This window comes from Passer montanus, unplaced genomic scaffold (genome assembly GCF_014805655.1).
Source record: "Passer montanus isolate IOZ18808 unplaced genomic scaffold, ASM1480565v1 scaffold59, whole genome shotgun sequence".
Classification (NCBI taxonomy): Eukaryota; Metazoa; Chordata; class Aves; order Passeriformes; family Passeridae; genus Passer; species Passer montanus.
This window is the reverse complement of record NW_024370926.1, coordinates 392,242-404,887: the sequence shown is the minus strand read 5'-3', so window position 1 is coordinate 404,887 and position 12,646 is coordinate 392,242. Positions and strand designations below refer to the sequence as shown.

Here is a 12,646-nt window from a genome sequence, read left to right as displayed (position 1 = left end):
CCCCCGGTCCCCCCGGTCTCTCCCGGTCCCCGCGCCCCCGCCCCGCGCTCACGGCACAGCCCCTGGCTCCGCCAGCGCAGGGGTCTCCCCCGCCGGCCGCACTCCTCGGCGTAGGCGGCCAGGGCCGTGCACAGGCACTCGCAGTCCCCGCCGCTGTCACACCTGGGGCACGCGCCGTGGGACGGGGCCCGGGACCCCCCCTGGGGCGGGGGGAGCCCCCGAGCCCCCCAAACTCACCCGCAGGCGTCGAACACGCACCACTCGTAGAAGCGCTGGGGGGGCACCAGCTCGTGGCAGGGGGCGAAGAGCCCGTGCCGCAGCACCCCGCAGCGAGCCCGCGCCCAGGCCGAGCGCTGGGGGCTGTCCTGGGGGGGGACACCCCGTCAGAGCCCCCGTGTGTCCCCAGGCGAGACCCCGCCACCCCTGCGCCCCCCCCAGCCTCCCCTGCCCCCCAGTGCCCCCCAGTGCCCCCGGCACGGTCTGTGCAGCTCGGGCCGGGGGCTGTCCTGGGGGGGACACCCCGTCAGACCCCCCGTGTGTGTCCCCAGCCGGGCCCCGCTGGCTCCGTGTCCCCCCCGTTGTCCCGGCTCAGGCAGCACCCCCGGAGTGCCGGGACGAGACCCCAGAGGATTTCAGCCGGGACTCAAACGCCTCCTCATCCTCCTCCCGTCCGGATCCGACCCTTCACTGAGCCGGGCCACCACAGCCCCATGTCCTTCTGTAACCCCCATGTCCCCCTGCCAGCTCCTGTGTCCTCCAGTGTCCCCCTGCCAGCTCCCCGTGTCCCGCGGTGTCCCCATCCAGTCCCTGTGTACCCCTGCCAATCCCCCCCTGCCCCCATCCCTCTGTCCCCCTGTCCCCTGTCCCCTGTCCCCTGTCCCCTGTCCCCGTGCCTCGCAGGGGTGCGGGCGGTGGCCGTCGGCCTCGGGGCAGAGCGGGCTGAGGCGCCAGGAGTCCCCGAAGATCTCGGGGGTCGCCTCGAGGGCCCCGTCCCGGCTCCCGAAATCGTTCTCGGCGTCGCCGTCGAAGTTGCCGCAGAGCCCGGCCAGGCGGCCGCGCAGCCGCGGGGACACGCGCACGTACACGCGGGTCCCTGGGGCACCGCGGGGACAGGGCTGGCACCCCGGACCCCGAACGGCACCAGGGACCCTGCACGGTGGCACTGCCGTGGTGGCACCAGGGACCCCGCACGGTGACACCCCCGTGGTGGCACCAGGGACCCCGCACGGTGGCACCACCGTGGTGGCACCGCCAGCGCCAAGGATCCACCACAGCCCCATGTCCTTCTGTAACCCCCATGTCCCCCTGCCAGCTCCTGTGTCCTCCAGTGTCCCCCTGCCAGCTCCCCGTGTCCCGCGGTGTCCCCATCCAGTCCCTGTGTACCCCTGCCAATCCCCCCCTGTCCCCCTGTCCCCTTGTCCCCTGTCCCCCTGTCCCCTGTCCCCTGTCCCCGTGCCTCGCAGGGGTGCGGGCGGTGGCCGTCGGCCTCGGGGCAGAGCGGGCTGAGGCGCCAGGAGTCCCCGAAGATCTCGGGGGTCGCCTCGAGGGCCCCGTCCCGGCTCCCGAAATCGTTCTCGGCGTCGCCGTCGAAGTTGCCGCAGAGCCCGGCCAGGCGGCCGCGCAGCCGCGGGGACACGCGCACGTACACGCGGGTCCCTGGGGCACCGCGGGGACAGGGCTGGCACCCCGGACCCCGAACGGCACCAGGGACCCCGCACGGTGGCACCGCCGTGGTGGCACGAGGGACCCCGCATGGTGACACCCCCGTGGTGGCACCAGGGACCCCGCACGGTGGCACCACCGTGGTGGCACCGCCAGCGCCAAGGATCCCCCACAGCCCCCAGCACTGCGGACCCCCAGCCGTGTGCCCCCGGGTCTCAGCTCTGTCCCACAGCACAGCCACCCCCAGAGACCCCCGTGTCCCCCGGAGTCCCAGCTCCGTCCCACGGCACGGCCACTCCCAAGGACTCCCCGTGTCCCCCCGCGTCCCCTGGGTCTCACCTCTGCCCCCCCCGAGCCCCCGAACACCTTGGGGGGGCGCACGGCCACCCCGTTCACTGTCACCTCTCGCCCTGCCGGGGCGGCACCGAGTGTCACCCCCACGTGTCCCTCCACGTGTCCCCCATGTCCCCGTGTCCCCTCACCCCGCAGCATGTGCACCACGGTGTTCCCCATGGCCACCACCACGGACTTGGTGCAGGTGACGCCGCTGGCCCCGCAGGGGACATTCTCGGCGGTGACAGCGAAGAGCCCGGTGGCCTCGCGCGCCAGCAGGTACTCGCAGTCCCCCGCGAAGGTGAAGGCGCGGCCGTCGAAGGTGACATAGTGCGGGTCCCCCGTGGCCACGCAGGTCCCCGCGCACTCCTCGCGCCCGCAGTGCCACCGCTGGCCCCGGCACACGCTGCGGGGACAGGCTCGGTGCCACCGCGGGGCTCAGCGCGTCCCCGAGGGTCTGGCAGGGGTCTGGGGGGGCCGGGGGTCGCACCAGGTGTTGCAGTCGCGGGCGATGGTGGCGTTGGGCGGGTACAGCTGCCCGCCGTGGTGACAGGGACACTCGTCCGGCGGCACGCAGCGCCCGCCCTGCCACCGGAGCGCGGTGAGGGGGGCTCGGGGGTCCCACCCCCCCAGCCCCCGGGGTGTCACCCACCAGGAAGAGGGTCCCGGGGGGGCACACGCAGCCGTCGGCGGGGCCGCCGCAGGTGCCGGCGGGCTCGGCGGGGTCGCAGCGGCGCAGGCAGGAGCCGGGGGCGTGCAGCAGCCCCGGGGGACAGCGCGGCCCGGGGGGACACGGCGCGGGGGCGCAGCGCCACGACCCCCCTGCGCACACACTGCGGGACCCCCGTCCGTCTGAGACCCCTCGGCGGGGGCCCCCCCCCCCCAAAATCCCACCGCACCCCTCCCTGGGGTCACCACCCCCTTCTCCAGCACCCTCCAACCCTCCGAGCCCCCCTCATCAGTGCCCCCCAAGCCCCAGCCCCACATTCCTCTGAGACCCCCATGCCGCCCCTGCGCCCCCATCCCCCTGCGCCCCCATCCCACCGAGGGCCCCTAACGGGGTCCCCCCGCCCCCCGCTTTGCCGCGGTCCCCTCGCTGTCCCCACGGTGGGACAGGGGACGAAAGCCCCTCCGTCCCGCGGGTGTCACACCGGGCTGCAGGGGGTTTCATCACGTGTCACCGACACACTCTGCCGGGCTCCCCCGTCCTGTGGGTGACCCTCCAGCACCCCGAACCTCCCCGCGACCCCCAGACTGCCCCGGGACCCACCAGGCCTGGCAGCCGCGGCGGATGCGGGCGCCGGGCGGGTACAGGCGGGCGCCGCGGGGGCACGGGCAGGTGGCGGGGGGCACACACTGCCCCCCCGGGGCCAGCAGCAGCCCCGGGGGGCAGCGGCAGCCGGGGACGCACAGGGTGTCCGGGGGGGGACAGTCACTGGCTCCGGGGGGCTCCGGGCAGGAGCGGCCGCAGGGACCCCCGCAGTCCTGGTACTGCTGCCCCCCGGGACACGGCTCCTCTGGGGGGACACGGGGGGTCACCGGGGGGCAGATGCCACCTGAGCCCGTCCCCATCCTGTCCCATCCCATCCCCATCCCATCCCAATACTGAACACATCCCATCCCTTCCCTATTCCCATTCCCATTCCCATTCCCATCCCATCCCATCCTGTCCCGTTCTGTCCCATCCTGTCCCATCCCCATCCCGTCCTGATACTGAGCACATCCCATCCCGTCCCCATTCCCATTCCCATTCCCATTCCCATTCCCATTCCCATCCCATCCCACCCTACCCCATCCCATCCCATCCCATCCCATCCCATCCCCATTCCATCCCCATCCTGTCCCGTTCTGTCCCATCCTGTCCCATCCCCATCCCGTCCTGATACTGAGCACATCCCATCCCGTCCCCATTCCCATTCCCATTCCCATTCCCATTCCATCCCATCCCCATCCCATCCCGTCCTGATACCAAACACATCCCATTCTGTCCCTATCCCATCCCCATCCCCATTCCCACTCCATCCCCATTCCCACCCCATTGATTCCATCCCATCTCATCTCATTGATCCCATCCCACCTCATGCCCATTCACACCCTATCCCACCCCACTGATCCCATCCCATCCCATCCCATCCCATGGATCCCATCCCATCCCATCCCATCCCACTATCCCATCCCACCCCATGCCCATTCCCACCCCATCCCATCCTCCCATCCCACTGATTCCATCCCATCCCACTGATCCCATCCCATTGTCCCATTATCACATCTCATTATCCCATCCCATCATCCCGTTATCCCGTTATCCCGTTATCCCACGGATCCCATCCCACCGCAGAGGCTCCGGTTCCTCCACTCCAGCTCCGTCCCCTCCCGGGCGCACTCCCGGCCGTAGGCGCCCAGCGCGGGGCACGGGCAGCGCTCCCGCTGCCTCTCCCGGCAGGAGCACACGTCCCAGCGGCACAGCTCCAGGAAGGGCTCGGGATCCACCACGCGGTGACACGGCTGGAAGGCCGGGCCCATCAGCACGGCGCAGGCGGCCTCGGCGCGCTCCCGGCTCCCGGGGAAGCCGTCGCAGGGGTCGGGAATGCCGGGGCCCAGCGCCGGGCACGCTCCGGCCGCCCGGAAGGCGTTGGCGAAGGCGGCGACTCCCGGCTCCACGTCCCCCTCCGGCGTCGTGAAGTCGTCGCGCCGGTCCCCGTTGAAGGTTCCGCAGAGTCCCCGCACCTGCCGGAGCAGGGCAGGACCCGGCACAGCCTCATCCCAGGGTCTCCAGCCCGGCACAGCCTCATCCCAGGGTCTCCAGCCCCACAGCCTCATCCCACCGGCTCCAGCCCGGCACAGCCTCATCCCAGGGTCTCCAGCCCCACAGCCTGATCCCATGGTCTCCAGCCCCACAGCCTCATCCCACCGGCTCCAGCCCGGAGCAGGGCAGAGCCGGCACAGCCTCATCCCAGCGGCTCCATCCCCGCGGCTCCGTCCCGCTGGCGCGTCCCGCGGCTCCCCGCGGTCCCGCTCACCGTGCCGGCCATGGCGGGCTGGAGGGTGACGAAGGTGTCGGGGGTCCCCAGGCCCCAGAGCAGGTGGGCGTCGGGCAGCTGCAGGTGCAGGAAGGCCGAGGACGCGCGGCGGATGCTCAGCTCGGCCCCGGAGAAGGGCAGCGTCACCTCCCGGCCGGCCACTGTCACCTCCCCTGAGGACGACAGCAGCGGCTCCGTGGGGCGGCCACCGGCACGGGGCCCGTCCGTGGGAACACCAGGGACGGGCGCTGGAGCGGCTCCCGCTGCCACGGAGACTCGGGCATGGCACCGGGGTGTCACCGCCCCCGTGGGCACAGGGGGATGGGCACAGGGATGAGACCCGCTGCCACAGGGACACTGGGGACAGGCCCTGGGGCGGCTGCCACAACACCACGGGGTCTGAGGACGGTGCCAGTCCCGGTCCCGGTCCCGGTCCTGTCCAGACGTGTCACCTGTGCCGTGCAGCCGGGCCGTGGTGCGGCTGGTGGTGACGGTGAGGCTGCGGGGACAGCCCAGCGGCCGCGGGCTGTCACACGGCTCGTGCTCGGCTGTGATCAGCAGCCGCCCCGCCACGAAGTCCTGGGGACAGAGACAGGTGACACCCCCGGCAGAGCCCTGCCACCGCGGCCACCGCGGCCAGCTCCCCATCGCCCCCCGCCACCCCCACGGCCACCGCGGCCACGTCCCCGCCACCAGCACAACGCCACGGCCACTACCAGAGCGCCGCCCCGTCACCACCCGGCCACCGCCGATGTCGCCGTGTCCCCTCACCTCCACCAGGGTGTGGGCGCAGGCGGCCGGCAGGGAGAAGCGGCGGCGGTCGAAGGTGACAAAGTGACGTCCCCCCAGCACCGCGCACTCGGCCGGGCAGCGCTGCTGGTCACAGCGCCAGCGGCCGCCCTCGCACGTGCTGGGGACACCGGCGACACCGGTCAGCGGGGGAGGGGGGACAATGCAGGGGACCCCGGGGTAACGCGGGGACACCGCGGGGGACTCCAGACTGGGGGACACGTGGCAGGGGACACTGAGACAGCAGGGGACATCACAAGGGACCTGGGGCAAAGGGGAACACTCTACAGGAACCCCGGGCCGAGGGGACACCGTGGAGGACACCAGGAGGGGGGGACACGCCAAAGGGGACCCTGCCCATCAGCGGGCCCCCCGCAGTGGGTGCCAGCCCGGTGTCCCCGCTGTCACCGCGGTGCCACCCACCAGCGGTTGCAGCGCTGGCGGATGCTCTGGCCGGGCTCGTAGCGCTGTCGCCGGTGGTGGCAGGGGCAGGCGGCCGGGGGGACACAGCGCGCCCCGTCCCGGGCCAGCCCCGGGCCGCACTCGCAGCCGCCGTGGCAGTGGCGGTGGCAGGTCCCCTGCTCGGCGCTGCCCGCGGTGACACAGGTGGCCGGGCACAGCGACACGCAGTCGGAGAAGCGCTGCCCCGCGTCGCAGCGGCGCTCTGCGGAGAGGCGACACCGCGGTGGCACCGGCGGCACCCCGGGGGGGTCGGGGAGGGGACACGCCAGCTCCTACCGCAGAAACCGGGATGGCGCCAGGGGACATCGACCTGGCGGCGGGAGCACTCCCGGGCGTAGGCGGCGAAGGTGGCGCAGGCGGCGGGGGGCGGGGGACCGGGGGGTGACAGGGGACCGGGGGTTGGCAGGGGGCCGGGAGATGGCAGGGGGCCGGGGGGTGACAGGGGGTCCCCGTCCCCGCACAGCAGTGCCACACACGCTGCATAGAACCCGCTGGGGTCCACCTGGGGGGTGGAGCAGCAGTGAGAATCCTCCCAGACCCCCCAGAACGTCCCAGAAGACCCCAGAAGACCCCAGGAGCTCCCTCCGGAGGAGCCCCCTGGATTTCCCAGACCTCCCAGGCGCTCCCGGGATCCCCAGGACACCCCAGGACTCCTGACCCCGCTGACCCCCTGGGATCCTGCAGAACCCCACAGAAGTTCCAAAACTCGCCAGGACTCTCTGGAATCCCCTGGGACCCTCCCAAACCCCCCAGAGGCCCCTGGGAGCCCCCAGGACATCCCAGAACAACTCTGGGATCCCCAGAACTCCCAGGAGCCTCCCGGTACTTCCCGGGACAGCCCTGGCACCTCGTGGATCCCCCAGAACATTCCAGAACCTTTCAGAACCCACCGAGACGCCCCCCGGGACACCCCGAGCCCCCCGGCCCCCCGGTGCCGCTGACCTCGCCGTGGCACTGCCGGAAGGGCTGGGCCAGCAGCCGCCCGCACGTGGCCACCGCCGCCGCCACCTCGCCGGGGCCACACCTGCTGCCACCCTCGGGCACGTCCCTGCACGGGGGCTGAGCCGGGGGTCCCTCAGCGCGGGGGCCACCCCCGGGGACCCCCAGACGAGCACGGGTGTCACCCTGGCCCCTCGGGTACCTCCGTGCCGGCCGCCGGCACCTTCCAGGCGTTGCCAAAGGCGGCGGCGATGGCAGCGATGTCCCCGTCGGGGAGCAGGAAGTCATCTGGGGGCACAGGCAGGCTGGGGGCACGGCGGGTGTCCCCCGGCCCCCCGGGGGGCGGGGGTGGCACCGGGCGTGTGGGACTCACCTGCGGGGTCGTCGGTGTAGGTGCCACAGAGCCCCCAGGTGGCACCGCGCAGCTCGGGCTCCGCTGTCACTGTCACTGCCAGCTCCCCGTCCCAGGCCACCCGCACGCCCAGGCTGCTGGCCACGGCCACCCAGTCACCCGGCCAGGTGACACCGAGCCCTGTGCAAGGGATGGGGCGGGATGGGGACAGCATGGGGACAGGATGGGGACAGGGATCCCAGTGGCAGCTGGTTATCACCGTGTCTGGCACTTCCTGATGGCACGGGGCTCATCCTCGCCCTGCCCCCGCCTGGTGGCCTTGGGGACCTCACCTTTGTGCAGGTAGGGGCGTCCCTCCGGCACTGCTGCCCCGTTCACCGACACGTTCCGTCCCTGGGCCACCACCGTGTCCGTCCCGAAGGTCATGTGCAGCACCTGTGGCAGGGGTGGCACTGGGACACTCAGGTGTGCCGGGGACAGTGGGCATGGGGACGGGACACTCATGGTCACCGGGGATGGAGCCATGGGTGTGCCAGCCCAGGCCCCGTCCCAAACTCCATCCCAGGTCCCAAATCATCCCAGCCCCAAAACCCATTCCAGCTCCCATCCCAGCTGCCAGCTCCCACCCCAGTTCTCACCCCAGTTCCCACCCCAGTTCCCACCTCAGTTCCCACTCCAGTTCCCCCACAGTTCCCCTCCCAGCTCCCCTCCCAGTTCCCACCTCATTTCCCACCTCATTTCCCACCTCAGTTCTCCCCCAGTTCCCACCCCAGTTCCCCCCCAGTTCCCCTCCCAGTTCCCATCCCAGTTCCCCCCCAGTTCCCCTCCCATCGCCCCTCGCAGCTCCCAGCCCCATTCCCCCTCTGGGATCAGGAGCAGTGCCCCCAGGTGTCCCATCCCGTCCCCTCTCCCGCAGTGTCTGGGTGTGTGACGGTGACATCCCAGGCGCTGTCACCGTCCCTGTTCCCACATCCACCCCAGCCCCATTCCGCGCCGGCAGTGCCCCCGTGCCCCCTGCCCGGTACCCGGGGGTGCCCCAGGCCGATGGTGACGTCCCAGGAGCCGTCGGTGGCCGTGGCCAGGCTGTACCGGCAGTGCCCCGCCAGGCCGAAGTGCCGCCCGTCGAAGGTGCGGAAGCGCGACCCGGCCCAGGCCTGGCACGCGGCCGGGGGGCTGCGGTGGCGCGGGGAGCCCCCGTCCCCGCCCAGGGGCAGGCGGGTGCAGGGCAGGCAGGGCCCCTCGGCGTCCCCGCGGCGCCAGCTGTGTCCCCAGGGGTGCTGGCAGCACTCGGCGCGGCTCATGGCGCTGCCGTTGCGGCCGCCGGCGCTGTCCTGGCACTGCCACCCGCTGAAGCAGCGGCCCAGGGAGCCGGGGCCTGCGGAGGGGACAGCGCGTGACACGAGGGGTGGCACACAGCCCAGCGCCCACCCAGCACCCGGGGGGAACGGCACAGTGAGGGTGTCACACCGGGAGTGACGTGGGGGAATGGCACATCCCCGCTCCCATCCTGGCTCCTGTTCCCATCCCAGCACCAGTCCCAGCTCCCAGTTCCCATCCCAGATCCCATCCTGGCACACAGCACTGCTCCCAGCACCCACTGGGAATGGCACGGTGGGACTGGCACGGTGGGACTGGCACTGTGGGAATGGCGCCCATCCCAGCTCCCGGTGGGAACGGCGCAGCAGGGATGTCCCCGGGTGCCACCCCCGTGTCCCCCTCACCCTCGGTGCAGCGGGCGCCGCTCCAGCCGGGACAGCAGGCACGCTCCGTGCGGTTCCGGACCACTGGCTGCATCTCCGGGGGGCTGCGGGGACACGCCAGTGTCACCCGGCGTCCCCGGCGCCCGCCGGTGCCACAGCCCGCCGGCTCACCGGTAGATGTAGCAGAGGGCGGGGCCGGTGTCCCCGGGGGAATTCCCGCGCTCCCGGCGCGTGCGGTCCCGGTCCAGGCGCCACCCGGCCAGGCTGTACTGGTACAAACTGGGACACGGCACCGCGGCCTCGCGCCGCGGCGTCACCTCCTCCTGCTCCGGCACCGGCACCGTCCGCTCGCACCAGCGCCTGCGGGCAGCCACGGCGTCCGCCCGGGACCGGCCCGGGACCGGCCCGGGATCCATCCGGGACCCGCCCGGGATCCGCTCGGGATCCATCCGGGACCCAGCTCAATCCCAGCTCCCGTCTGGCACCCCATCCATCCCCACCCCGGGCACACATCCCAGCTCCCAGCCTCCATGTGAGCACCCACCAGGGATCCATCCTGGCTTCTGGCACCGATTCCAGCTCCCATCCCAGCTCCCACCCAGCTCCTATCCCAGTTCCCATCCAGTTCCCATCCCAGTTCCCATCGCAGCTCCCATCCCTGCTCCTGTCTCCCATTCCTGCCTCCCAACCTCCATTCCCAGCTCCATTCCCCTGATCTCCATTTTGCACCCTTAGTTCCCAGTTCTCTTTCCCAGCTCCCAAACCCATTCCCCATTCCCCATCCCCCATTCCCATTCCCCATCCCCCATTCCCATTCCCCATTCTCATCCCCGCTCCCACCTCAGTTCCCATTCCTGCTCCTGTCTCCCACTCCTGCCTCCCAACCTCCATTCCCAGCTCCATTCCCCTGATCTCCATTTTGCACCCTTAGTTCCCAGTTCTCTCTCCCAGCTCCCAAACCCATTCCCCATTCCCCATCCCCCATTCCCATTCCCCATTCCTATTCCCAGTTTCCCATCCCCATTCCCCTCACCCGTCCCCGTCCCCGCTCCTCACCCCGTGGCTGCCCCCACGGCTGTCACCCAGAGCACGGCGATGGCCGCCACCCCCCCGGCGACCCCCGGCCCCACCGCGGCCATGCCGGATCCCGGTGTCCTGGAAAAGGGGGATCCCGGTGACTCCGTGTCACGGTTCCCGCGGGGTCACCCCAGTGCCACCCCCGGTGCCACTCACCGGCCCAGCGCTGGCACTGCCCAGCGGCTCCGGCATTTATGGGAAGTCCCCAGCAGTGCCACCAGCTGAGGTGACGCCGATTGGGCGCAGCTGGCGCCTGGGGGGGCACGGTGACATCTGGGCCACCTCTCCCCGTTTCCTGGGAGAGGGTAATGGCACGGGACATCCGGGATCCGCCACGGGGACACGGATGTGGCAGGACAGCGGGCCCCGGCCACGCTCAGCCCCCGTGTCCCCACGTCCCTGTCGCGTGTCCCCTTGTGTCCTGCCTGTGTCCCCTGTACCCCCCGTGTCGCCACGTCCCTGTCCTGTGTCCCCTCACGTCTCCCGTGTCCTCCCAGCCCCGTGTCCCCCCACAGCCCGCTGCTGTGTTCTCCCATGTCCCCCCGCACCGTGTCCTCCGTGTCCCCCCGTGCCCTCCGTGTTCCCCCGTGCCCTCGGTGTCCCCCCTGTGTCCCCGTTTCTATCCCGTGTCTTTGCCCATTGTTCCCCCCATGTCTCCCTGAGTGTCCCCAAGTCCCCCGGTGTCCTCATGTTCCTGTCCCGTGTCCCCTATGTCCCTATCCCGTGTCCCCATGCCCCCCCCATGCTGCCCCCGACCCAGCCGTGTCCGTGTCTCCTCCGAGGGGGACACCCGGTGCGGCACTGGGGTGCAGGATACGGGTGACACGGGGCACACGGGGGGCGCGAACACGGGGACACAGGGGGTGCGGGCACGGGCACACGGGCACACGGGGGGCGCGGACACGGGGACACGGGCACACGAGTTGGGTGGGGGGACGGGGGGGCCCAGGGCGGACGGAGAACGGGGGTGGGGTGGCCCTGAGCTCCTGGGGGACCGGGACGGGGACGCCGCTCCACGAGAGCCCCGCAGAACACCCCCGAGCCCCGCGGAATCCCACGAGACCCCCCCGGATCCCCGCCTGACCCCCCTGGATTGCCCCCGCGCCCCTCCAGACCCCCCCGGACCCAGCAGGCAGGGGAGGGTCCGCCCCCACCGTGCCCTGGGGACGTGCCCGGGGGTCCCGGGGATCCCAAAGCCCCCGGGCGTGCAGGGGGTCCCTAGCTCGGGTCTGGGGGCGCTCACCCCGTGCCATCCCCCCCCGCAGGTCCCCCCGTGGCCAGGACGGAGCTGGAGGAGATGGAAGCCCCGGGATGCACCGGCTCAGGTGGGGACTGGGGGTTCCGGGGGGGCTCGGTGGGGCCCGCGGGGTCCCGGGGTGCTGGGGGCCCCCCCGAGCCGGGGAGGGACCTGTCTGTGCCGCTTTGTCCCCCCAGAGTGGCTGGTGGTCCCCAAGGCGGAGGTGACTCCCGAGGACGGCAGGGATGACCCGGGGGACGCAGGGCTCCACGGCTCAGGTGAGGGACAGTCACAGCGGCAGTGCCAGGCGGTCACTGTCACCCTGTCCTGCGGCTGGGGGCCGCGCTGGGTCCCTGGGGGACGGTCACCGTGTCCCCGGGGCCAGCGACTGTGCCAGGTCCTTGAAGTGACGCTCAGCACGTCCCTGGTGCCGTTGGCCTTGGTGGTCACCGTGTGCCAGCGGCAGCTGCGTGCCCTTGGTGACAGTTCCCGTGTGCCGGGGCGCCCCGGCGTTGGCACGTCCCCTCCCATGTCCCTGCAGGGCAGTGGCTGGTGCGGAAGGTGAAGGTGGAGGAGGAGGAGGAGGCCGAGGCCTGGGCGGCCGCGGCCGGCGCTGGAGCCCCGCTGGCCCTGCCCGGTGCCTTCCCCGGCGGCTGCAAGGCGGAGGAGCCGTGCCCGGAGGAGCCGGGCTACGGGGTGCTGCCAGCCTGGGCCCCCGGCGGCATCGGCCTCGCGGCGGGCACCGGGACGAGCCCCTGCTCGCAGCCCGGCGCGCGGCCCTTCTGCTGCCCGCAGTGCGGCAAGGCCTTCGGCAAGAAGGCGCACCTGACGCGGCACCTGCGCGTGCACACGGGCGAGCGGCCCTTCCCGTGCCCGCACTGCGGCCGCCGCTTCCGCCAGCGCATCCACCTGCGCTCGCACCTGCGCACGCACACCGGCGAGCGGCCCTACCCCTGCCCGCGCTGCGCCCGCCGCTTCCGCAAGAAGACGCACCTGGACCGGCACCTGCGCACGCACACCGGCGAGCGCCCGCACCCCTGCCCGCGCTGCGCCCGCCGCTTTGCCCACCCGTGTC

General features: G+C 72.3%; 2 protein-coding genes across 2 annotated transcripts in view; one reads left to right on the top strand and one right to left on the bottom strand.

Moving 5' to 3' along the window:
- The window catches only part of LOC120510545 (SCO-spondin-like), a 24,137-nt gene extending 12,946 nt beyond the window's left edge, over positions 1–11,191 (bottom strand). Inside the window, exons 1-23 of the mRNA XM_039726459.1 lie at positions 10,491–11,191; positions 10,314–10,412; positions 9,429–9,617; positions 9,279–9,361; positions 8,583–8,932; positions 7,890–7,992; positions 7,579–7,737; positions 7,408–7,493; positions 7,209–7,325; positions 6,543–6,768; positions 6,228–6,468; positions 5,787–5,925; positions 5,468–5,594; positions 5,016–5,188; positions 4,329–4,722; positions 3,266–3,512; positions 2,648–2,828; positions 2,486–2,580; positions 2,145–2,401; positions 2,002–2,072; positions 1,457–1,678; positions 238–365; positions 53–162 (exon numbers count right to left, since the gene is read on the bottom strand). Of these exons, the coding sequence (XP_039582393.1) occupies positions 53–162; positions 238–365; positions 1,457–1,678; positions 2,002–2,072; positions 2,145–2,401; positions 2,486–2,580; positions 2,648–2,828; positions 3,266–3,512; positions 4,329–4,722; positions 5,016–5,188; positions 5,468–5,594; positions 5,787–5,925; positions 6,228–6,468; positions 6,543–6,768; positions 7,209–7,325; positions 7,408–7,493; positions 7,579–7,737; positions 7,890–7,992; positions 8,583–8,932; positions 9,279–9,361; positions 9,429–9,617; positions 10,314–10,412; positions 10,491–10,870 (4,177 nt within the window). The 5' untranslated portion in view covers positions 10,871–11,191. The remainder of the gene's footprint in view (positions 1–52; positions 163–237; positions 366–1,456; positions 1,679–2,001; positions 2,073–2,144; positions 2,402–2,485; positions 2,581–2,647; positions 2,829–3,265; positions 3,513–4,328; positions 4,723–5,015; positions 5,189–5,467; positions 5,595–5,786; positions 5,926–6,227; positions 6,469–6,542; positions 6,769–7,208; positions 7,326–7,407; positions 7,494–7,578; positions 7,738–7,889; positions 7,993–8,582; positions 8,933–9,278; positions 9,362–9,428; positions 9,618–10,313; positions 10,413–10,490) is intronic.
- A 72-nt stretch (positions 11,192–11,263) lies between these two features.
- The window catches only part of ZNF467 (zinc finger protein 467), a 2,906-nt gene continuing 1,523 nt past the window's right edge, over positions 11,264–12,646 (top strand). Inside the window, exons 1-3 of the mRNA XM_039726458.1 lie at positions 11,264–11,659; positions 11,769–11,849; positions 12,113–12,643. Coding sequence (XP_039582392.1) covers positions 11,632–11,659; positions 11,769–11,849; positions 12,113–12,643 — 640 coding nt within the window. The 5' untranslated portion in view covers positions 11,264–11,631. The remainder of the gene's footprint in view (positions 11,660–11,768; positions 11,850–12,112; positions 12,644–12,646) is intronic.